General features: G+C 52.3%; 3 protein-coding genes across 3 annotated transcripts; 1 reads left to right on the forward strand and 2 right to left on the reverse strand.

The window, feature by feature from the left end:
* Positions 1-372: 372 nt before the first annotated feature.
* Positions 373-1,859, reverse strand: SLC39A3 (solute carrier family 39 member 3; the record flags this gene model as incomplete). Its single annotated transcript, XM_082010984.1, has 2 exons — positions 373-1,107; positions 1,653-1,859. The coding sequence occupies 2 exons, from the start codon at positions 1,857-1,859 to the stop codon at positions 373-375; spliced, it is 942 nt and encodes a 313-aa protein (XP_081867110.1).
* A 6,030-nt stretch (positions 1,860-7,889) lies between these two features.
* SGTA (small glutamine rich tetratricopeptide repeat co-chaperone alpha) lies at positions 7,890-14,691 on the reverse strand (the record flags this gene model as incomplete). The annotated part of the gene is made up of 10 exons (XM_082010798.1): positions 14,477-14,691; positions 13,250-13,353; positions 12,960-13,044; positions 12,216-12,315; positions 11,009-11,113; positions 10,681-10,819; positions 9,779-9,841; positions 9,317-9,354; positions 8,218-8,307; positions 7,890-8,004 (listed from the first exon to the last, which is right to left on the reverse strand). Exons 1-10 carry the CDS (start codon positions 14,574-14,576, stop codon positions 7,890-7,892), a joined length of 939 nt encoding a protein of 312 aa, XP_081866924.1. The 5' UTR covers positions 14,577-14,691.
* Positions 14,692-16,446: 1,755 nt separating this feature from the next.
* On the forward strand, positions 16,447-23,449 carry THOP1 (thimet oligopeptidase 1; the record flags this gene model as incomplete). The annotated part of the gene is given in 14 exon segments (XM_082010961.1): positions 16,447-16,479; positions 16,482-16,545; positions 17,110-17,313; positions 18,715-18,863; positions 19,355-19,462; positions 20,187-20,289; positions 20,446-20,606; positions 20,771-20,906; positions 21,010-21,376; positions 21,585-21,786; positions 21,894-22,080; positions 22,579-22,707; positions 23,020-23,156; positions 23,291-23,449. Coding segments are annotated over 14 exon segments (2,139 nt in total).
* Between the last annotated feature and the right edge of the window lie 1,274 nt (positions 23,450-24,723).

A 24,723-nucleotide genomic window follows, 5' to 3' on the forward strand; every position in this document is an offset into this window, starting at 1 on the left:
GGGAAGGAGGGAGGGGGCTGGTTGTGCAGATTATTGGGAAACCACATGCTTGACGAGCTCTGTGAAGGCAGCCCTACAACCAGATTCTTAACATTTGTGTCAACTTCGCCGCACACGCTGCTGCACCCGTGGATCCAACGGGCAGGGACAATACCTTGTGACACCTACACTGGGACACTCCTCGTTTTTATCTCCCTCTGAGCATACAGGAAGAAATTCTCCTCCCTCAGGTGAATATGGAAAATACCACCTGGACCGTGATGTTTCACTTGGCCGTCGAGCTTCGGTGTCCCCCTTGACTGAAGAGGAGGCTTGTCTCCGGTGCCGTTTGCAAGGGAAGGAGGTGAGGTTTGCTTCCCATCGCTCCTGTGCTCACCACTTGAAGAAGACCAGCCCAGCCAGAGCTGTGTAGCCCAGCACCAGGAAGAGAACCTTCAAGAGACGGTCGTTCTTGTCTTCTAACTCCTTCGCAAGGATCTCAAAGAAGGTGATGAACAAGAAAGTGCCCCCTGCGATGCCCTGCAGGAGCAGGGAAGTAATGTTGCTGGCTGCATTTTGGGTGCTCTCAATCCCCATCCCAATGCTAATGCCCAGAGGAATCATCAGGCTCACTGTCACAGCCATCTTCACAGCATCCTTCAGTGGTAATGAGGTCTTGGCCATGCTGACACCCAATGCCACCGCTACCAGCGTCTCGTGAATGGCAACTCCTAGGAACAAGCTCATGACTTTGCCGCCCTCCTCCTGCAGGCCCAGGGCCAGTCCCTCGAAGATGGAGTGCGTACACAAAGCAAACATCAGCCCGATGAGCCGTAAGGGGCTGGAGCGAGAGAGCTCCTGGATATTCAGCCCGTGGGAATGGTGACCATGTTCGCTGTACAACGTGCGCCCTTGGGAAGATGCAATGAAGGGACTCTCATATTCTGAGTCGCTCCCGACATCCGAGCCAGCATTGAAGGTCTCTAAGTCAATGAAGGAGGGCTTTTCCTTCTGGAAGGTCAAGATGAGCTGCTCCACAAAGACTGTCACAAAGAAGCCAACCATCATGATGGTCTCAGCCACCGGGTAGTCTGTGGTCACATTCCCCTGCCTGAGAACTTCATCGAGCTGGAACAAAGAAAATTCACAATGAATCAATCACCTTTGTCCCTCTAAAGGGAAATATTCCTACTGTGTTCACACAGCTCTAAATGGACACTAAATTGATCCGTGATGCTTTAGTACCCTTGTATACAAGCCTCAGCGGAAGAGACAGGGAACCTATTTCCCTTCCAGCAGAAGGTTCGTGGCTGTCTGAGTGTTTTAAACACAGGCCCGATGGCAGGAGCTTAAGCCTCACACCCCAGGCAATGCTCAGCCTCTTCTGCATCAAAAAAATCTCCAGTTACTCCACCTGGACAGCGGTAGCCAAACAGGAGGCAGCCTCATGATCCGAAACACCAGGCAAAGCATGGCCATTTCTGAGGAGGCTTCATGGGCCATTCTGGCACGACACAGACCCTTCACCTTCGTTTCCACAGGGGCAGAGGTCTGGTGGCCTAGGCTCCTGCAGGGCAGGAGAGGGGAGGGTGGGTCCCCCCTGTACCGGGGTCCCTAACGTACTCAGTGGCACAGGTTCGTTAACATTGCCCGAGAGGCTCGTAAGCAGTTACCTTCTCTCTCACAGCAGGCAGCAAGGCGTTGAAGCAGGTGGCCAGGAAGACCCCTCCTCCAAAAGAATTGCAGAGGGCAAGAACCTTCTTGGAGCGATGAGCTTTCTCGTAATCAGCCTCTATTATCTTGACAGGGAGAAGGGACCCAGCCAGCATGAGGACACAGATGCCCAGCAGACATAGCACTTTGGCGACCACGATCTTCATCGTGCTTCCTGGTGAAGGCTCCCCGCCAAAGGCCCCACGGACGGCAGCCGGTGGGGGTCCCTCCAGCCACTGTTAGAGTGGGTACATCGGCAGGCGATGGCAGAGACAGCTCTCAAGCGAAGGGTGCTCCTGGGCTCTGTGCCTGCGGATGGAAGTAAACAGAGAGAGATTTTCCTATATAAGCATGCTCCGTGCAGAACAGCACCTTGCATCCCAAGCTGCATGCCAGCCCCTGTATAGCAGTCACCTTAACTCCCCAGAGGCAACGGGTGGAGATGATAGCGGCAGCACTTCACACAAAATGGGTAGAGAAACCAGCAGAGAAGAGAAAAATTTAACTGCAGCAAACAGTAACTTAAAAACCTTGTAAGAATTGCACTGGCCACACCAAACCGGCACAGCCTCAGTTTTTAGAGGCTTCATTTGAAACACCTACACAGTGACAGACACAAAACACTTGATCTTGCAGTAAGATTCACCTGAGTCTAACTAAAGGATTAAGTCTTTGGTTTTTAACCATGAGAAATTATTATGGGCTTGAGCTGGTGACCTTTTATCAACCAGAAATGAACTTAAAGATCTCCAACATTTACCCTTTTTTCTTTGCACTGCCCTTGAAACTAGACTATCACATTCGTTCCTGCTCGGAATGAGCCATCGTCACCATCTCACTAGGGTGGGTCGCAGCCCCTACAGTTGGTTGTTTGCTCTGTACCAGGAGTCAGTGGAAGTTTTCAACTACCAATGGATACTCACGTCTCTAAAGGGAAACCCTACAGAGAAATTCACTGCAAGGTTCTCTATTGTCTGTAGGGTGTGACAAAAGAGGAAGCAGAGATGCTTCATAGAAGAGAAAAATGCAAGATTTTGGTTGCCTGGGTCACAAAAATTGACTTAATTTGAAATGTAAAAGCATTTCCATCCAGGCTACACACAGTGGCAGTAAAATTTGCGTTTCTAAAATCATTTTACAAAATAACAATGTTAAATCTATTTATAAAAATAGACGAACAGGTCCCTCTACTGCTGCTCATTCTTGCTGCAGCACAGCCAGCACCTCAGAGGACTTCCCTCACCATCTGCACCGAATTGACTTGTAAAGTCAAATTGATGGCACCTCAAGAAGCTTCTCTTGCAGGTCACCCAGGTAAGGGCTGCCAGACAGCCTCGAGCACTGACAAGACGCTGCAGCGTGTATCGGTGTAACGAACTAACAGAGAGCACTTCCAGCCACACTGACACCCACACCTGTGATAGACAAGGTAAATAATCGGATACCCGCTTGTTGGAGCGGCAAATTAATTTTAATACAAAAGATTGCTGAGGCTAAAGTCTCTCTTGAGGGCTGACAGTATTAATCACTATCACCACTTCAGCACAGTGGGCTGCATAAATGGTGCCTTTATTAAAAGGAAAGTGTGAGACTGAATGACTCTGTATTTGGTAAGAGAGTTTAAAGCCTTTTTTCAAGGCTGCAGTTCAAGCAGGAGTGAACAGAGAGGTCGTGGCGGTCAGGCCATCTGCGGCAGGTCTGGTTCTGAGCTGGGTATCCATGGGAAGCGATGCTCATCAGAAGAAAACCCTGCACGGATGACACTGATTGACTCACTCCCTGGTGAATCCCATAGACGAGCCAGGTCGGAACACGTCCAGAGCCTGAAATCTTGGTGTATGGTGTCAGGGCTTCCGCAGCAGGCAGCCTGTCACTGCGGCTGATGAGCAGGCTCCCTCTCCAGAGACGTTGACTCCAGGACTGCCAACGCTCATCAGCGCTGTGCTGACACAGCTAACGAGTCACCCTGCCTTTGCAAAGCACGCGCTGCAGTTTCAGCGTCAACAGAATGACAATTTTTTCACCTGGCACGGTGACGGTGCGTTGTTATGCCAAGCTTTTCAAATGAACTCTCCCAAAAAATTACATTAGTGACAATGCCTTGACATCACAGATCACGAGAGCTTGCGACTGCACTGGCTGGGTGCGAAGGCACCACGCACACCTGCTGCGTTAGGCATGCAGACAGCTCCCAGGACAGAGGAGAGGAAGAAAAACCTTCTTTTACCAGAATTCATACCTCCTCTAGAACACCCCTGGCTTCCGCTCAGAAATTCAGAAACTTCCAACCTATTTTTTTTTTCCTTCCTTTCTTTTTTTAACCCAGCAACAGCCCCCAAAGCGCAAAGCCTCAAGCTCCAGACAGCGGGTGGAGCAGCTGCCCTCCAGTGCCCCCTGACCTGGGGCAGAGAGCAGCTTAGTGAAAAACAAAGTGGTAAGTACAAGAAATACCTCGTGTTTCTCCTCGACTGCTCTTTCCGACAGCCCAGCCTTCAGGAGCCGGTGCCACCAACGTCTGGACTATTCCACCAGCCTGAAAACTTCTGTAATAGAGAATTAACTTGGGATAGGTACTGCTTGGCTTAGTGACACATAATGAAACATTCAAGGAATGAAAAATATTATATAAAAGCAGACAGCCCTCTATAGAAGAAAAAAGAAAGGGTTTCCTCATGTGTGATCCTTTAAATCTCAGTTTTTCTGTTAGAAACACAGGCTCACGATGCCCCCGACACAGCGGAGACAGCATGACACTGAAACCAGGCTGGACTCCCCCAGAGCCCCGCCTGGCCCTGCACCTCCCGACACCTGAAGCTGCTTGAAATCGTCCTGGTCACCCTGGAGAAGGGGGGGCCGAGGGGGGGCGTGTGTCCTCCCGGGCCACCGGAGCAGGCCTAAGCCTGCCTAAGCAACCCAAAAGTGTGCGGAGATGGGGGGGGACGACGAGACACACGCAACTACAAGGGTTGCGGGGAGAGGGGCAGCTCGGCCGGGGATTGCTTCAGCCGGGGACGGGGCCCAGCCTGAGCCCTCCCGCCCCGGAACCCCGCTGTCCCGCGGGGCCGGGGCCCCGTCACCCCAAAACCCGCCGACCTTCCCCACCCCCAGTTACCTCAGCAACAGCCCCCCAGCCCCGGCGTTACCCCCGCAACGCCTCCCGGCCCCCCGGGCCCGCCGTTACCTCACGAAACCGGCCCCCCTTACCCCAACCGCCACCCCTGGTTACCCCGGCAACAGCCCCCTCCCCTCGCCCCCCCACTCACGCCCCAGCTCTCGCTTGCGCTCCGTCCACGCAGTCCCTCACACGGCTCCCGCCCACGACGCCCTCCCATTGGCCGCGGCGGGAAAACCGACTATTCATTGGCCGCGAGGGCCGCCCGTCAGCCTGCTCACACCCTGCGTAGGCGGAGGGCCTTCTCCCAGCGCCCGCCCGGGCCTTGCGCTGAGCAGCCGAGTAGCGCCCGCGGGAAACGCGGACCGCGGCGGCGGGTTCCGGGGCAGCGCCGGCCCCGCAGCGCTGTCCGGGGCGGCCGGTGCTGAGCGGCGGCGTCAGCCTGGAAACGGCGGGGGAGACCCCCAGCCAAGGGAGCGCGTCCTCCACAGCTACACCCCCGCCTTCAGCAGGGTTTCAGCTGCTTTTAGTTAAAGAAACAGGTAAATTCGATTAAAAGCAGCACAAACCCCTAACCCCAGGGAGAGCCAACATGAAGCTAAAAAAACCCTGGGTTTTTTTACTGTCAGCATGCTCCACAAAGAAGTTAGGAAATGTGGGACTCTGGAAGGAAACCCACTGTGCCGCCAGCAGGCTGCCAGCTCTCCCCTTCAAGTTCAGGCGCAGGCAGGCAGGGGGTACCTGGAGCTGCGGTCACCGAAACCCTGGACCTGCCCTCTCCTCCCTTGGGGACTGGGCACAGTCTCACAAGGGCTGGAGCATTTCCGCCCCCAGAGCTGTGCATTGAATGTGGTAGTGTAAAAAGCAAACCAGAGAGAGGTGAAGAAACAGATCTACAGCTACAAAAGAACAAGCCAGGTAAAGGAGAGAAAAGAGCACTGAAGTTATCTGAAAAGGGAGGGGAAAAAGTCCCTGCAGCTTCCTCCTTTTGGACAATTCTTGTACTTTCTTTCCACACTGTCCTACAATCTAGAACTTCTCCTTTTGCCAGCTTACAAAAACCAGCTGGAGAGAACTTAAAAGGGAGTAGGGAAAGCAGAAAGGGAAAGATTTCCTATTCGTGTACTGCAGAAATATACAGGAGCATTTCAGCAGGAAAGAACAAAAAAAGCTGGAGGAGGTGGATAAAACCCAGCTGTAGGTTGTGCCCTGCAGCACAAGCCTCTGCAGGCAGCAGCACTGGAAACAGGCACTGCAGCCCAACACACACCCAAACCTGCCCCAGGGTCTCGCTTCAGGCATCTGAGCAAGAGGGATAACAAAGAAAGTGTCCAAATATTTTATTCTTCACAAGTTACATTAACCACATATTACTTTATGGAGCATTTACAAATAATTTTTTTCTTGATATTAATCTTCTGATATACCTGCTCACTCACTCACACCATCAGGTCTCCTGAAAGGGCATTTTCCGTCTCCCACCTTTTCCACCTTCAGGCCAGCTGCTTTTTGCCCAGCAGTCAGGCCATGAACACACCTTCCCCACCACAATCGAATAACTACTTTAAAAAAAAAATTGAGGTCGACATAAAAGTCTCTGGCCTCAACTAGCAACTTCTAGGGGAACTTTCACCCAAGGAAGGACACAGGTAACTCCAGAGGGGTGGAAAGCCGCAGGTTGCTCCAGTTGGTGACAGGAGCTTTTCCCCTCATCTCACAACTATACGCTGAGGCATAACTGCTCCTGGGCAATCCCCCATGTTGAACCAGCAGCCACTTGATTTCTGACTATCCAAGCAGCATTTTTATTCCTTCTGCTCTCTACCCAGGTGCCCTCTATTGCTACCATTAGCACAGTCAACCAGGTTGATTACTTACATGCATAAAAGATTAAAAAAGCAGAAAAAAACCCCTTTTAAACACCAAAAACATCGTATCTTTCTTACTGTCCACCTGACTAGTTCACAGATTGGATCATTCCAACAACATAGCCATAATTACTAAACACTAGACAAATTTTGTCAGGACTGGGACAGAACCACAAGAAGCATACCTGGAAACTCACTAAAGGAGTAGTCGCCCACAAGCACGTTCTTCCTGGCCAGTCCCAAACCCTCCTGACACATTGACACTAACCTTTGAGAGGCGACCACCAAACTCCTGTGTATTAACAACACTGGCAATGTTGCTACAGACCTGAATGAGAAACGCAGTGAATCTAATCAACAGAAACCCTGCTCCTGGAGGCAAGAAGATCCCAGGATCTCCAGAGTGTTCAAACGCTACCGTCTCGTAACTAGCAGGAAGATTAAACAGGGCAGGACGGGGGTAGGTAGGACTTGAACACTTCTTTGAAGTGGCACGTGGGCTGGAAAGTGAAGACGTCCTGTAGCGAAGAGTGCATCGTTCTTCAAAAACGGGTTAAAAAATTCCCATGTAGCAAATAACATAGAAATGTAACAGTGTAGTTAGTTTTCTGAGTTTCTTTAGAAAGACTGTTGCTGCTGGTTTGTGTTCAGCTTGCTGGATCTTCCAGAAGCAAAAAAAAAAAAGACTAATGGAAAGGCTGAGGGGGAGGAGCAGGGACGAAGACTAGGGAAAGAAAGCGTGAATCTGTCTTTAACATGCAGGTCATATAAAGTATTTTGTTTTTCCATTATTTTTTTTTTCCCCTTCTTGGACACTTCCAATTCAAGAAATGGCAACACGCACATGGCTTCCAGTTTTTAAAGCAAAGAACATAGTTCCCATGGACTGTGCTGCAGAGACAGGAAGACAAGACATTTGCAAATTCAATCTTTAAGAAAATAAAGTGTCCCTTTAAGCACTGTGAGTACTAGATAACAAAACTCATTTGTTGGCCACACAATGTGTGAGGGAATTTCTTATTCACTACTCCTCAGGGCTGAGCCTTGCATCTCAGGCTCAGTACTAGCAGTACTGGTGCAGAGAACCCAGTCTGTACAGAGGGGAGACACACCAAATTGCTAAATTAAGCACAAGATAGATAGTGCTGCCAAATCCACCAACTCCCACACAGCTGGCCACAGTACAGCAGCACTCCCTACAGCCTCACCTGGAGTGCTCATTCCTGCTGATCTTCATTACTGGCACTTGGAGTTCGACTCCTAATCTGGCTTCGTAGCTGCTCTATTAGTTCAGGATTCTGCTGCTGCATCTGCTGAGCGAACTGCTGGCCACTGAAAGAGAACAAGCAACGGCCCTGTTAGGGCTTTCACACAAACACAGTCTGCTGCTAGGAAATTCTTTACAGCCAACTGCCAAAACACCACTCTAACAAGCAGTTCACATCACCAAAAGAGGCAGTACTTCACCCAACATTTAAGCCTTCAAATTAAGGTTCCACTTCTGCTTAGAAAAACCCAAAATCCATTTACCAGCTCCCTACTCACGCTTGTATGAGGCTGGCGAGATCATTTGTGGAGGGGCTGGTACCTGCTGCTCCCATGGTGTTGTGGCCACCAGAAATCATCCCGGACATGCTGTGGAAGTAACAGTCATTGCTCAAAAAAAAAACCCCACAGAAATTCTTTAGTTTACGCTGGGAGGGGAGTGTCAGCATAATGGGAGCACCTTTTCACACAGATTATGAAGTTATCTGCAAGGGAATCTTCTGCAACAACTTTTCGTACATTAACTGCAGAACAGTAACTGTAATAAACTGTAAGAATATTTATAATAGTGTCAGTTACTGTATTCCCAGAGATTCCCCCTTTGCATGTTACATTTAATTGAAATACTGCCCTTCCTCACACAAGCTATTTGCTTGCTCTTCATCAGAAGAGATCTACCAACAGGACAGCCTAAACACAGATTCACTCATGGTGAATAGCCCAGAACACACAGCCTCTTCCTCTGGAAGTCCTCAGGCTGCACCTGGTGCAGAACCTCAGCTGACAGCAGCAGTGGAAGGTGCAGGCAGAAGCAAATGGAAATGGTGGCTGATGTTCAGCCCTTTAGCCTAATTATCTCATGTGGTAATCAAAGGATGAGCTCCACAGGGTCTCCTAACTCACTGCCTACCTGTGCTCTGAAAGGACAGTCAGGAGAGGTATGTGCCTTATGCATTTTATGACTTTATATTATCTAAGCATCTCACAAACATTGTGATTTGATCCTCATAACCCTGTAGCACAAAGAGTGGAAATATTCTCATTCTGAGATGGAGCTGTGAAATCCTGTTTCCAGGTCACAAATACTATGCGGCAGAGCCAAAGTGACCCCGAGCTTCCCAAACCCCAGTTCCAGTGCCACAATCTATTCTGTCTCCCTCCCGCAAACATTTATACTAAGAACTCTCTTCAGCACAGTGCAGAGCACTCAAAACGCACGCTAGCTCAGGCAGCTGGACTGGTTTAAAGGTTGCACTCCATTCTTCTGGCCCAGGCACCCTCCCCCTCCCACCAGTTCAGACCTACTGCAAATGCCAAACACACACAGAGCCTCAAATGAGCGATTCAAAGAGGAAATACAAGATGGGATCAAACTTACAGCTGTTGTACTTGTGGATTGTTCATTAGGTTAGATGCCTATTTAAAGAGGGGAGAAAAAAATGACACCCTATTTAGTCAGAAATGACTGGGTAGATATGCAGATGTTGTGCCATTCAACTACAAACAAAGTGAAGGCAGAAATTCTTGGAAACAGATCAATAGGACAAAAATAGCCAAGAGAAGCACAGTGCGACACACAAGACAAGGCTGGTAATGCAGAACAGGCTCCCGTTCCACATCCAGCGTATCGCAAGGAGAAGCCTGTGAAGAAGTCACTGGCTCTTCATTTGAAATCCAAGCACAGTTTCCTCACAGCAACATTGACACCAAGAAATGAAAAGAGAACAAATCTGCTGAAGAGACACAGGAGCTCCCCACGCCATGTACCGATACATCTCTCTGCGAACAGACCAACGCACAGACCAGATACAGCCTGGCTGTGATTCATGTCCAAATTTACCATACTCATGAAGCCAGGGTTGTTCAGCAAGCCAGCTAAATCGAATCCGCCCGGACCTCCAGTCTGTAAGAATAAAGAAACCATACGCAGATGATGACATCCTCTCACTTCCTGATGCGCTTTGCAATGAGCACTAATACTTTACTTCCCAGCGTTGTCAGAATCTGCCCCTTAAACCACAACAAAGGGAAGAAGCTCAGTCCATACCCTTCCTGTGAATTTGGAGTGCCTCGGGGGATCAGGCTCAGTAAGGGCAGATGTCTGTATTACATGACTGAGTGACCACCTCTCTCACCAGCTGAGCCACATTAGCGACACAGCTGCAACCCATCACAACTGCCACGTTAAACACATCCACTTGGTCACCTTTGCACTGCAGAAGTCTTTAGAAAATTAAAATCCCCTTCAAAATGATTAACATTTTCCTGCACAGAGCACATCAGCAGTGCAGTCACCAGCTTTCTGGCTAGGAAACCTCCAGGTTTCTCAAGAAATCTTTGTAAGAAAAAAAGACACATAAAATGCCCTTTGCGTATTGCTAACAGGGCACTAGAAAAAAAAGCTGGATTTTAGGAGCAGTGACTTTAATTAAGAAAGGTGCTTAAGGCAAAATTGCTGTTTCAAAACACTCCTTTCTCATCAGTCTCATTTTCCAGCTCTTTCAAATAAGCCCCAGGTGACTGTGCTCAAGCAGTGAAGACAAATGACCCTCTCTGGATTTTAGTGGAAGTGTTCACAGCAGGACTCATTAACTATCTCCCCTCTGTCTGCACACAAGATTTGTGTTCTTAACACAAGCTGGGTCACCAAGGCTCTGCCAGACAGCACCTGTTAGCACTTACAGTGAAGAAGCCTCCTTCTAATCTTACCCACACATAACAAGCATTAGTTTTAGAACTTACTGGACTAGGAGTCTCCTTCATTTTCTGTTCAGCTATTTTAAGGTTTGATTTGTATGTGTCATTGTCTGGATCCAGCTCCAGGGCTTTTTTGTAGTAAACGACAGCTTCCGTATGTTTATTTAAACTGGAGAGGGCCAGGCTATTAGAGTGGAAATAACATAAAAAGGTACAGTGTTAGATAAGCACTTGCAGTCTTCCTCCACCCCAGCAGAGGTAAAACACTAGGTATTTTTGCATGGCATTCCAGGGCAGAAAACCACCGATAGCATCACTGCCACTAGGCATATTGAGATTAAAATTCTAGCACAAAACCCCTGCTCTTACTTACCCCATTCTGCCATAAGCTTTGCTGTAGTTTGGATCAATGCCTATAGCTCTTTCACAGTCTCTCACTGCTCCAGCATAATTTCCTAGTTTACTGTATGCAGCAGCTCTGGAGGGAATGGAGAAAAATGTGCAGAAAAGACTTATCAGCTTGATCAAGGTCACCTCTGTTCCCTTTCTGTAGTCTCCTGTTGTACAAGGCAAAGTCAAGTATGAACTTGACAGAAATCCAGGCCATATCTAGGTGAGCAGGCTGCTATCCAAACACCCAGCTCCACATTCTGCTCCTACTGCAAATAAATCGAGGCTCTTACTCCTCCTTATGGGCTTTCCAAGAGGAGCGTGGGCTCTGGTGAGGCACGCAAGTATCACCATTGCTAGCTCAGACAATCCCTCTCAGCTTCCCTTATACCCTGCGGTCTTAGTCATAACGCCCGTTTCATCCATTTCTCCACATGCTCCATGTAAGAGGGAAAACTGTTTTTGAAGCCATAACATGCTCATTCAAGCCTCAATCTCACAACTCTTACATCAGGGCACCTGCCCAAAACCTCATGGGACTGACCCTCACAGAGCTGAAGCAAAGCTTAGCCAAAAGCACCAGCTGGAGTTCCTTGCCCCAAGCAATACCTCACCATGACATTAGCACGTAGCCAGCTGTATGTAAGTATTCATGATAAGCAGGTAACTAAAACAAATCCTGATTCAAAGTCTGTTTTTATTTAACAATTGTCTTCCTAACAACTTCCAAACTCTTTTGTTTTGAACTGAAAAATAGGAAATTTGCTTGCATACCCATTTTACACACCCATCAACTTATGTAATTCTCAATAACGAGCCTTCAACTTGTCTCATTTCACTCCTTTGTTTTTATTATCAACACAGCCTTGCAAACCTGGGCTCTCTATCCCACTTAGAGTTAATTGCATGAAAGCAGACAGCATTTCTTGGCATCCTTGTATCTCCTCAAATGCCCGACAGAGTTTGTTTCCACACCCACACCCTATCTAGAGATGCCAGGGCACAGAGTTGGCAGAAGGCACAGGAAAGTGTGTCACTATGAGCTTAAAGAAACCCACACAAAGAGCAAGCAACAGAACAAGCAGTCTACAGAATTGTAAAAAAGTGATTTTGACCATTCAACAGTCTTAAGTATCAGTAAGAACAAAAACACAAGGGTGTGCAAGAGCGGAGAAAGAGATAATCACTACCTGTTGCAAAAATACACAGCATTGGATGGATTTAATTCAATTGCTTTTCCATAGAAAGACACAGCAGCTTCAAAGTTTTCTGCCTTCATTTGTTCATTTCCTAAAGAGATGGCAGAAAGGCTCATTAGCAAGTGGGGAAAAAAGGGACAAACAAAAGCAACAGGCCTGGACCTATGCTCTAAAGAAAACAGAGACCATGAGCTTGCAACTTTTGCAAGTCAAACTGCTCACAAGCATGAGGCACATTCAGCAGTGAGGCAGGGGACCTGTGTCTTGGCAATTCCAGGTTCCCAGATCCTGCAAGCCCCCTCAGCTGTTCTCCCACTTCAGGCACACCTGAGGTCTCCGCAAAGCAGCACCGCAGCCTGAAAAGCACTGCAGTGTCTTGGCTCAAAGCAAGCTCTCCGTTGTACTTCAGCACTAATCGTGCCCTCTTGTGCAGCAGAGAAAAGGCAACACACAGGGGAGAGCTCAACAGGAAAGATGCCCTGTTCTACACAGCGTGGGCTTCTCGGGATGCAAACGAAAGTGCTGACCCAGCTGTCTATCTAGGCTCTGTGGCAGCTAAATTATGCCAACCTACACGCACTCCTGGAGCACAAGCAGAGAAACAAGCAGAAATGGAAGGGCTGATCCCATGTGCTTTTTTCCCCATTCCAAGCATTCCCCAGGTGCTGAGTGAATTAAGCCTCCCTCCCCATTATCATCTAAACCTCATTATACACCAGCTCCAGAGGAGGTTACCTTCAGTCTTGAGTCTTTCAGCTTCAGCTATGTCATCTTCAGAGGGGGTGATGGGCTCCGAATTTGTTCTGATGTGTTCAGGCTCCTTACAAGGAAAGGGAAAACGCTGCAATAAAGACTCCCGCTGAGATGTACTACACCTCCTCCTTCCCAAGCGCTGTTTGTCAAGCCCAAAACATTTCACTCCCCCACACCTCCGAGGGGGCAGCTTTGCCACAGAAGTCAAGCAGAGCTCATTGCTTTGGCTGCTTAAATGGAAACTCAGCACATATTTTAGGGCACTTGCTCACCTTTCCTGCAGCAGCTTCAAATATTTCGGGAAGAGTCTGGGACACAGCTAGGCCTTGGTCTTCCATCGAGACCCCAAATGCTGTCTCCAGGCACTGGATGGCCACTGGACAAGAAGAGCCAAGTAATTAGCTTTCCCTACATCATCTAAATACTTAACCCTCTCCCACAGCACCTAAGTTCCTTACTGTTAAACACACTAGGAAAAAAAACACAACTAAAAAAAGAAGCCACACATTTCCATATTTGGGCCATAGCCTCAATTTTTGCCAAAACCTCAGAGCTGGGTAAATCTTAGCTCTGGAGATCAAGCTCTTGGATTGCATCAGTCACAACTCCCAGCCCCTCGGGTGACTCCAGAGCAGGCGCTGGGAGTAGAAGTTAGTCGAATTTGGCTAGCATTCCCACAGCCAGGGGTGGCACAGAGCAGGGAGAGACCCCCACTTGCCAGAGGGTGGCTGCCCTGTGGCCACGCAGAAGTGCATAGACACCAAACCACCACCTCCTCCCTCATCAAGAAGCTGTTCCCAGAACAGAGAAAATCCCTAGCGACATAACAGAGCTTAGTTTTACAAAACTCTTGTGCTGTATTTTACAGTCCAAAGGCACCAGAACTAAACCCCTCCTTCCACCCAACACCCTCCTCCTGCCCTCTTCTCCTGCCTCGCTCAGGAATGTACCCCCCACTCTGCAGACGTGCCTGGGCTCTCTCTCAGTGGGACAAGCGTACAGGCCAAAGAGTAAGGAGCGTAAGCTCCTTAAGTGGATCTTTTAAGATCAGTGTGCTCTCTGAAAAAGCCTGTATAAATACTCCAGGCCATGCTGTGGAAAAGCATTTTGATAGCAGAACAGGAAGAGCAGTCTGCAAGCATAATGCACTTCCATACAATGGCAAAGTTCTCATTTTACACTACACTACAAGCTTCCTGACTCCACCTCATTTAACACTTTTAAGTCACAACCTGAGGATCAGGGAGGCTTTTGATCCCAGGTATATCCCTTCCTCAAGCTAAGCTGCTTTTGAAAGAGATAACAAGAAATCAGCCAAGCAATCAGCATCCCTAATGCCCAAGATGACAAATTTCATTTCAAATCTTGAGCAAGGTTTGATGTTAGGAACAGCTCAGCTAAGTAAGAGGTAGAGGAGCGTAATAGAGTGTCCCAATTCCCCAAGCACTGGGCTGGCAGACCTGGGGCGCATGAACAGGGAAGCGCATACAGCCACCAACCTTCCAAACTCTCCTGAGCATCTGGAGACAGACCCCCATTTTGTAGCTGGTCATGTAGAAACTGGATGATGGAGTAGGCAAGGCGCTTCTGGTCTGCCATTCTGGGAGGCTGTGAGCAGTTTGTTTCAACTTCTTGCAACTTTAAAAAGATCTGTAGAGAGAGAAGTTACGTGACTTGACGGACAAGAAGTCAAAGAGCTTTTCTACTGCTCTCCCTCAGTATGAATGTGGAAGATAAGGGAGTTGTTCAGGACTGACTAAGGCCTCCAGAGCTTTCATTAAACTCTCTGCTCTAACCACGACCTCTTTGTCATGAATTCTCCGGGCCTCAGTTCACCCTCTTCAGCATGAGCTGCACAGCACAGTCCTGCCCCACAAGGCTCCTGACAAGGGAAATACACCAAAGGCCTTGCAGGCACTAGGGCTACCAAAACATCTCAGACTGACCAGGACTAGACAAAGCGAGCACTGAGAAGTTCACCGCTAGAAAACCACAGTCTTCTGCTTCCAGAGCATAACTTGATTCTGAAACAAAAACAAAGGCTGAAGCAATTTGCTACTGATAGCAGCGGCTGACAATCCACTGCGCTGCTCACCAGCTTACACCACCTACTCTGCCAGGAGTAAAGAAGAGTGAAGACACACATAGCAAAGCGACCCCCATAAGCACACCCCAAGGCTGGGCGTTCCCAGAGATCCCAATGCAGGCCCTGTAAGCACGACAGGCGCAGCGGCTCACACGGCACCACCACTGAGCTAAAGCTCTCTGCCTCTCCCGAACACTAAATTGGGTTTGTAGCATGGAAAACCATAAGGCCATTTAATAGACAAACTAAATCATTTAAACACATCCACTGTAAAAGAGAGCCCAGCAGAGCTAAGCCGGGCCCAATCCACTGAAGGACACCAGGGGTACCACTGGTCCCAGTTGCAGACAGGCATCGCAGCACCTGTCTTGAGTGAAATTCTGCGCCAGGCTCCTAGCCCCAGTAACAAACAAGGCCAAAGAGCCCAAAGAGGAGGGAATCACCTGTCCCCACGCACACCCCCGGGTCCCCACCAGCAACCTCGCATGGTCCAGGCCTCAGCTCCCACCAGTGTCTGGGGCAGACGGGAGGCAGGCCTGAGGGGAGCGGCGGGTCCCAGGCCACCGCCCCGCGCTCGGCAAGGCAGCCCTGTTCGCACACCGCTTCGTGGGCAGACGGAAGCACCGGCAGGGCTCTCCCCACCACCACCGGACAGCGGAATGCACCGGCGGCCCGGGGCCTGCGCAGGGGGGACACCCCGCCTCAGCCCCGGGCCCAGCCCACATCGGAGGCCGGGCGAGAGAAGCACCAGGCCCCGCCGCGACCCCCAGCCCAGCCACCGCCCCCGCCAGGACCAGAGGCGGACGACTCCCGGCGCGGAGCGCGGCCGGCCCGCCCCCCGCACCGCCGCTCCCCCCGCCCCGCTCACCGGGCGCCCCGACACTCGTCTCAGCCGGGGCGGGCTCAGCACTGCGCCTGCGCATTGCCTCCGCCCAGGGCGCGCCTGCGCTACCGCCAAGCACCGCCTACACCCGCCCCGTCCTTATGTGGACGGGAGGAGGCGACAACGCAGGCGCGGAGTCCTCGACGCATGCGCAGTCTGCGCTGCTCGGAGGCGGGGCCGGAGGCCGGGAGTGTAGCTGTCGCCCCGCCCTGATTTTTACCATAGAGAGGGGGCGTTACTATGGGAATAGACGGGCGGGAGCTCTGGGCTGGACTGCCGTTCCCGACGGGGTTCGGCTCCCGTTCCCGGGCTCATGGCGCTGCCCCGTAGCCGCCGAGGCTGAGGGTCGGGGCAGGGATGGGGCTCTACGTGTGCGGGCGGATGGGCCGCTCCCCCCGGCCAGGATGGGGTGAAGGGAAGGGAAGAGCGGCCCAGTCCTCCACGCTCCCAGAATCCCTCGGCGCGGCCCATCTCTCTGCCCGTCTCTATGGTTGGGGCACATGCTCCGTGCGTGGGGCCGGCGCCGTCTCCTCCCGGCCTCGTCAGCAGAGCGAGGCCTCCCGTTACCCCCGGCACCCCCGGCATGGCCCCCCCCACAGGTACCGGGCGGCGTCGGGGGCACCTGGGGTGCAGCGGGGGCCTGGGGCGGGGTGGGGAGCATACGGGGGCGGGTGACGGCGGGGAGGAGACGAGGGCGGCGGGGCGGCGTGGCGGAGGTGGAGAAAGGGCTTGGGGGCCGGAGGAGGTAGCCGGGGCAGCCCCCCAAGGGCTGTACAGGGAGGCCGTGGTCTCCTGCTGCCCTCCCTGAACCCCCTCCACCCAACAGCTCCTGCCCCGGGCAGGGCACAGCCTTGCTCCTGGGCTGCGACAGCCGCCCCCCCAGCCGTGGGCAGAGGCACCTGCCAGGGACACGGCGAGGAGGGAGTCGGGTTTCTGTGAAGGGCTTGTCATGGCTGAGAGGGTAAAGAGTGCCCGGAAAATAATCTGGTTGCTGATTGCCGCCAGCACCCTGGTTCTTTAAGGAGCCTTTTTCCCATCAGCGTGGTGTGTTTGCTGGGCCTCTCCTTTAAGTCCTTTTACCGAGCTTTAGCTATGCAGCTGAATTTTCTTTGCAGCCTGCCTAAGACTGCATCTCACAGACCATTTCCTCCCCACGTCCCCAGGTAACGTTGTGGATAGCCAGTCCCCCAGGCTACTGGCAAATCAGCTAAGATGGGACCTGACTGCCGAACAGATAGAAAACATGGCTGCAGAGCTGACAGAGAGGACCAAGCTCGTGTATGACCGGGTGGGCTCCCAGGAGCAGGGCGAGGTGTCCTATGAAAACACTCTCAAGGCACTGGCAGATGTGGAAGTGGAATATACGGGTGCGTACACCAAGAGGGAGTACTGGCTTTCTGGAAATCAAGATGTTGTTAAGATTTTCTTGCTGGTTTTGCTCTGTACTTGCATATCCTTTTTTCTTCCCTTGGGTCCCTCAGCAGTATGTTTGTTTTTTTTCCAGTTAATGTTTGTACAGCTAGATAGAAGTACAAAGAATAGAGTAGGTTTGGAACGGAAGAGCGAGTCTAAAACAAGGACGGTGGTTTGGCAGCAGGATGGTCTGCGGGAGGAGTAGCCAGGTTTTCAAGGTTGTCTGCTGCTTTTATGTGTCAAGGTGCGTTAATGGGAACAAATTGGGCATTGGCAGAAATGGCTCAGATGAGATAAGGAATCCTCAGCTCTTTTCTGACGTTTTCCCTGAGGCAGCGAATGTCTCTCTCTGTGCCTTTTTTAAACGCTGCTATCGTTTTGGGGATTATGTGTAAAATAACACGACATGATGGCATCGTGGTGGCAAATGATGCAGACTTTGATATATCTCTGGCTAATTATTTACAGCAGTAGAGTGCCAAAGTCATGCAGTCCCCCTCCTGCCTTGCGGCATCTGTTAGCTGTCCTCACCGCCCGTGTTGCAAGGTGTCACGTCTGTATGAAGCAGAAGCGAGCCTGCAAGCCTCCTCTTTCTTTTCTCTGATTTATTTCAGATCTTCTTTCAGATATTCTTCCTAAAATAAGAGAAAAAGCCCTTACTAAGCAGGGGGTAATGTTAACTTCAGCAGAACTGTCAGCACTTTCCTTGGGCAACAGAGAGTAGCTGCCTGCTCACCTTCTGCTGGGTGGAGAGTTCTCGTGCCTGGAGGGCAGCACCTTCCCACTGGAGTTGTATTATTTGAGGTTTTGCAGAGGTGGCGGCAAAGAATATTCTCCCTGTTTTCACTTCTAAAATGGAAATATGTCAGAACAGAGCACACCTGGGACGTTGTGGCTTTTGAGGAGCGCCTGCAGTAAAAATGTGCCACTTCTAGCCTGGTCCTCTAAGGGAAGGAGTCATGCAGTGATGCTGCACGTGTGTCTGTCAGTGTAGAAGTCCTGTGATTCTTGAAACTGTTGATACCAGCTATAGCTGGGGCAAAGGCATTGGGATCTCACAGGCATGGCATTCGTGTGAGGTTTGTGAGAAAGATGGATTGTAGCAGGAAATCGGTGGACAGATGTGCTCGGCAGCGAGGAAGGGGTGAACGGGTGCTGCTCAGAGAGAACAGCTCAGGGTTTGTCTGACAGCAGCAGCTTGCCTTGCTCTTCCTTTGTGTGGGTGGGCAGGTCAGGCTCTAGGGCCATCAACTGGCTCCCAGTTAACACAGGCTCTGTGTGTAGACTCCCACTCACAAGCAGTTCTGGGACGTGAAGCCATTGCCTTCGCTGTAAACCCTCTTCTGTCTTTCCAGTCCGTCGGAACATGCTGGACTTCCCCCAGCATGTCTCTCCTTGCAAAGACATCCGTGCGGCGAGCACGGAGGCTGACAAGAAACTCTCAGAGTTTGACGTGGAGATGAGCATGAGGCAGGACGTGTACCAGAGGATTGTCTGGCTCCAGGTGTGTGTTTGGGAGGATGCTCTGTCAGTGATGCACCTGAACAGGGCACTGAAACCTCCTGGAATTACAACAAACCCTTTTCCCTTGCCCCAGAACTTAGAGGGGGATGATACTGAGTCAGGTCTGGAACTGAATTGCTGTGTGATTGAATGGTTGAGCTGTTAGTGAGAAATGGGAAGTTGGGGTCTGAGGGCTCTGCCCCGTCTCGGGGCCTCGATTAACCCTTTGGTAAAATGGTGTTAGTAAACCCATCCTGTCTCGCTCTGGGACGGGGCTGGGTAATGCCCTGAAAAGGGCTGTAATACGACATAAAGATGAGATGTTTAATCAACGTGGTACGAATTAATGCACCAAACCAAACCCTTCTTGTGGGGTGTTTCCATCTGTGTCTGAGTCACTGATGTTACAATAACCCGCAACTCCTCCCAGGAACCAACTTCCTGCAACACCTGATCCTGCAGTTCCCTGTGCTCATGGGTTTTGTTTTACAGGAGAAAGCAGAAAGCGCTTCACTGAAGCCTGAAGCAAAGAGATATCTAGAGAGGCTGATCAAATTGGGTAAAAGAAATGGTCTCCATCTCCCTGAGGAAACACAGGAGGTGAGATTACAGAGCTTAAAGTGAGCACACGTAGAGGAGGCTAACGGGACAGTGTAGTGTTAGAGCAGAGGACTGAGACTCAGACTCCTGAATATTGCATCTGATTCATGTGGCTTTGGGTGCATTGGGTGATGTCTCTGTGCCCCTCTTTTTTCCTTTCTGTTGGATGGGACGTTTACAAAGTGGGGTGGACACTGGGAGTTGGGGAGCTTCCAAGAAGCTGAGATTGCAGATGGCTATGTGCAGGTCAGGAGTGGAAGTAGCACCCGGTCCCCACAAGCAAAGGGGCGGTCCAGGGGGGTGCCCCCCTGGAGCTGGAGTTGGGGTGCGTGGACTGGGGGTCACTGAGCTGCTCAGGGTCTCCCTGTCTTATCTTGTGCCAATGCATGGACCTCGAAGCTGGGTTAAAAATAGAAGAGAAGGTGAAATGAAATAAGGGTAGAAGAGGTTGTTGCTTAAACACCTGCAGCTCCTGAGCTGGCAGGAGACGGCTGGGACCTTGCTGAGGTGGCTGCTTTCCTGCCAGGTGTGATCAAAGGGAGCCTGTTCTAGGCTGAGAGCTCAGCGCCTGCACGCAATTAATTCTGCAGCGTTGCGTTTGAGCAAGAGCCAAGTGCAGACCACTGGGCAACTTGGCAGGCGGGCTGCTGGCTGGAGGTGGTGAACGGTGCTGTTTGATTTCCCCCTTTGGATTGACTTTTCTCTGTTCATCTATATTTTAAAGAAAATCAAAGCAATTAAGAAAAAGCTGAGCGTCCTTTGCATAGACTTCAACAAGAACCTCAACGAAGACACCACCTACCTGCCCTTCTCGAAGGAGGAACTAGGTATGGAGCACTCAGTCTTGTTTCTCTGCTGGTGTGCCCCTGAGGGCCTGGATTCCTCTGGCCAAGGACCAAGAGCCTGCTCCTGTGCTCAATCCCAGAGCTGGTATTTCTGGAGAGGCCTGGGCACTCCGTCAGTCCTGTCTGCTCTTTTCTCAGGGGGGCTCCCTGAGGACTTCCTGAACTCCTTGGAGAAGACAGAGGATGGCAAGCTGAAGGTCACCTTGAAATACCCGCACTATTTCCCTCTCCTGAAGAAGTGCTACGTGCCTGAGACAAGGAGGAAGGTGGAAGAAATGTTCAACTCCAGGTGCAAAGAGGTAGGTTGGGCCTTGCTGCTTGCCAGCAGGGCCAGACAGGGATGCCAGGTCAGGGCCAGGCACCGAGGGTCTTGTCTGAGATTTGTGCTTCTTTCCACACTGGGGCTCGTGCTTCCTTTCTTTCCTGCATACCCCACTTCACTCTGTCTGACTCTACCTTGCAGGAAAATTGCTTGATCCTCAAGGAGCTGGTGGACTTGCGTGCTCAGAAAGCCAGTCTCCTAGGCTTCAGCACGCACGCGGACTTTGTGCTGGAGATGAACATGGCTAAAAGCAGCAAGACAGTGGCTACGTTCCTGGGTACGGCACTGGGCTGCGGAGGGGAAGAGCAGGGGCGTGCACTGGGCCGGGTGTGCTGCTCTCGGCCCCGGGCACTAACCCTGCCTTGCCTTGGTTTTCCTAGATGAGCTGGCCCAGAAGCTGAAACCCCTCGGGGAGAAGGAACGGGCTGTGATCCTGGACCTGAAAAAGAAAGAATGCGAGAAGCGTGGCCTGGAGTTTGACAACCGCATCAATGCCTGGGACATGCGCTATTACATGAACCAGGTGGAGGAAACCAAGTACAGCGTGGACCAGAATCTGCTGAAGGAGTACTTCCCCATGCAGGTGGTCACCACGGGCCTGCTGGCCATTTACCAGGAGCTGCTGGGGCTCACCTTCCATCTGGAAGAGAAGGCTCAGGTCTGGCATGAGGACGTCCAGCTCTACACAGTGAAGGACACCTCTTCTGGGGAGACCATCGGCAAATTCTACCTGGACCTGTACCCGCGGTGAGGCCTTAGGCAAGGCGAAGCGAGGGAGGAGGGCTAGGGCAGGGGGAGCAGAGCCTGCCCCACGCCTGGGGAAGAGGAGGGGCTGCCCTGCTCCCAGACGCCTGGCTGTGCGGAGGGAGCGGGGCTTCTGCTCTAGCAGGACCGCGGTGGCTCCCAGCTGACCGAGGAGGACGATCCATGTGACAGTCTTCTCTTCCTGGCGTAGGGAAGGGAAGTACGGGCACGCAGCCTGCTTCGGCCTGCAGCCGGGCTGCCTCTTGCCGGACTCCAGCCGGCAGATCTCGGTGGCTGCCATGGTGGCCAATTTCACCAAGCCCACGCCAGATGCGCCTTCCCTGCTGCAGCACGATGAAGTGGAGACATACTTCCATGAATTTGGGCATGTCATGCACCAGCTGTGCTCTCAGGTGAGGCCTGGCTGCGCTGGCAGAAGGTTGGTTTGTCACCCTTCCCCCTGTTGTGCTCTCCTGTGGGGTTAAATGACACCCCGCTCTGAGCTTGCTGTGTCTCCTAGGCGGAGTTTGCCATGTTCAGTGGGACACACGTGGAGCGGGACTTTGTCGAGGCACCATCACAGATGCTGGAGAACTGGGTGTGGGAGAAGGAGCCGCTGCTGCGCATGTCCAGGCACTACAAAACTGGAAGCCCCATCCCTGATGAGCTGCTGGAGAAGCTCATTAAATCCCGGCAGGCAAACACAGGTGGGGCCCTGCAGAGGGAAGTGGGAGTCAGCAAAGAGTGGCTGGAAGGAACAAGGGCTGGGTGCTGTTCCCAGCATGGGCAGAGCCTTGCCATGGTGTCCCCTGTGCGTGTGGAGGGGAAGGGGACCCTTAGTGACCTGGCTGGGTAGAGGAAAGGCTTTGACTTGCTCCCTGTGGTGCTGTGGGGACCGAGGGGACTGGGGGAAGGAACCACATCTGCCTGCCGTTCATCCGGGAAGAGTGAGCGTGGTGCGGCAAGACATGCAGCGGGCTGGGTGGTGGCACGGTGAGAAGAGGTGCCGGGGAAGGCAGAGTTAATCTGCAGGCAGGGGATGAGGCTTAGGCCTGAGCGAGTGCTGCTGAACTGGGCTGGTCTGGGGAAGCGGGTCGGAAGTTGGGTGTGAAGAGAACCCCCCAGCCTGCCCTTCTGTGACCTGGCCTCAGAGATGCTCCTGCCTGCAGGCAGGAGCTCAGTTTGCCCCCTTCTTCTGGGAACAGGGCTCTTCAACTTGCGTCAGATCGTCCTGGCCAAGGTGGACCAGGCGCTGCACACCCAGACAAAGGCTGACCCCGTGGAGGTGTTTGCCCGGCTGTGTGAAGAGGTGCTGGGCGTCCCTGCTACCCCAGGTACCTAGGGGTTTGGGGGTCCTGCTCTCGCTTTCTCTCTAGGCCTGGCCTGCAAGCTTGGCTCAGCAGGTTCTTTTGAAGGCTGGGGCTTCAGGCTGGCTCAGTGGGGACCGTTTCTGCTGGCTCTGGGAAAAGCAGGGCTGAAACCATACAAAAATAACTGGAAAGTTCTTCCCTGTTTCCCCTGGGATTGTGAACAAGCTGACCCAGTGCCTGCTCTGCCATATTTACAGCACGAAGGGGTTTTTCCATGCTGTGAGCGGTTCCAGCAGCCTTTCCCGTTAACGCCCTTTCCCTTCCTTTGCCGCAAAGGTACAAACATGCCTGCTACGTTTGGCCACTTAGCCGGGGGCTACGATGCCCAGTACTACGGCTACCTCTGGAGCGAAGTGTACTCCATGGATATGTTCCACACGCGCTTCAAGCAGGAGGGGATCATGAACTGTAAGGTAGGGAGGGCATCCTGTGCCGCCAGGCTCTCGGCGTGTGGCCAGGGCTGCCAGAGGTGGTAGGAGATGGTGGGGAGCGGCATCAGTGGGAGGGCGGGTGTCCTACGCGTACCCCCGTGTCTCTCCCCTTGCAGGTGGGCATGGATTACAGGAACTGCATCCTGCATCCCGGTGGTTCCCTGGATGCTTCCGACATGTTGAGGAAGTTCCTGGGCCGTGAGCCCAAGCAGGACGCCTTCCTGGCCAGCAAAGGACTGAAGGTGGAGAGCAACTCGCTGCCTTCGGCCTGCTGAGAAACTGCTCCAGCCCGTTCCGAGTCAAGCCAGCTCCTTTGCCTACGCACCAGTCCTCTCAGGCCAAGCAATACCCGGTACCGCTGTCACCACACGCATCCTGGGCCAGCCCCTGCCTGGAGCTCTTCCTCCAGGATCCTGCTCCGAGCTCACCGTGGGCTTCAGGAGCCGAGTCCGGCCCTAGTCCGGGGCTCTGCGGTGACAGCTCTGCAAAGGGAGTTGAACTGCCTTTGTCACCCCCCCAAGGGGGATGGGGCTGTCGGTAGCCCACACAAATTGGCTGAACTTTGAACCTGATTTCTGCACGAGGGTGAGTTTTGGCCTCATTTATAGCTGGGGAGGAGGGTGAGAGGAGTTACCAAACTTGAATTGTTGTTTTAAATTCCCTTCTTTTTAAGAAATGAGACTTCCCATCGGGCTTGGCTTGTTTTGTGCCCCAGGGCAGACTTACTGTTCAGAGCACGAAACAAGCGGCCTGAGAAGCTGCGCTGGGAGTCGTGCTCTCCCCATCTTGGGGCAGCTGGCGGCTGTGGAATAAAGATGGGCAGATCCCAGGGCTTAAAAACCATTGCTTTTACTGGAACATCCTGCCCTGAGCCCCACATGTTCCTGCCTGGGCAGCAGGCCTGGGAGGGGGGCAGAGACAGCCGGTACAGCTATTCCCAGAACAGGGGGTGTGGGGAGCGTGGCCTGGGCCCCACACGCTGCCGGGCATCCTGGGGGGGGTTTGTACTTCCCCCAGGCTGTATCAGAGCGGCTGAGACCCCACGCCCGGTGCCATCGCAGGGCAGCCGATGGCTTCTGGGCTCAGGTCGTAGCGGCAGAAGGGTGTGTTGCTATTGCTGTCTCTAAGCCGGGGTGGGTCAGGGGAGGGCTGTGAGGGGAAAAAAAAGGAGGGGGGGGGCGTGGAAAAAGCAGTGGACAGCTTCAAACAACACGGATGCTGGGGATAAAAATATCAAGTGGGCTTTGTGCCAGGCCCTGAGCAGCCGGGCTCTGGGTGCGGCGCCGAGCTGGGGACGGCAGCCAGCCCTTTGCCCAGCCTTGGGAGCTGTGCCACCTGCCCCCCAGCTGTTCCCCTGTCCCCAAGAACCCTAAAACCGGTGCCCTCGCAGCGTGGCGTGGCGTGCCTCCCTCTCTCTGCTCGCCTCTGCAGAGCTGTTCCTCTTGAGCAGGCAGGAGGGCGGCTCTGCCGACGCGTGTGGGGCTGTGGGTGGGAGCTGCCGGCGGGGAGCGCTGACCCCAAGGGCAAAGGCCGATTTCTGGTTTTGCTC

Source organism: Phaethon aethereus (genome assembly GCF_964289735.1).
Source record: "Phaethon aethereus genome assembly, chromosome: 26".
In the NCBI taxonomy this organism is placed as follows: domain Eukaryota; kingdom Metazoa; phylum Chordata; class Aves; order Phaethontiformes; family Phaethontidae; genus Phaethon; species Phaethon aethereus.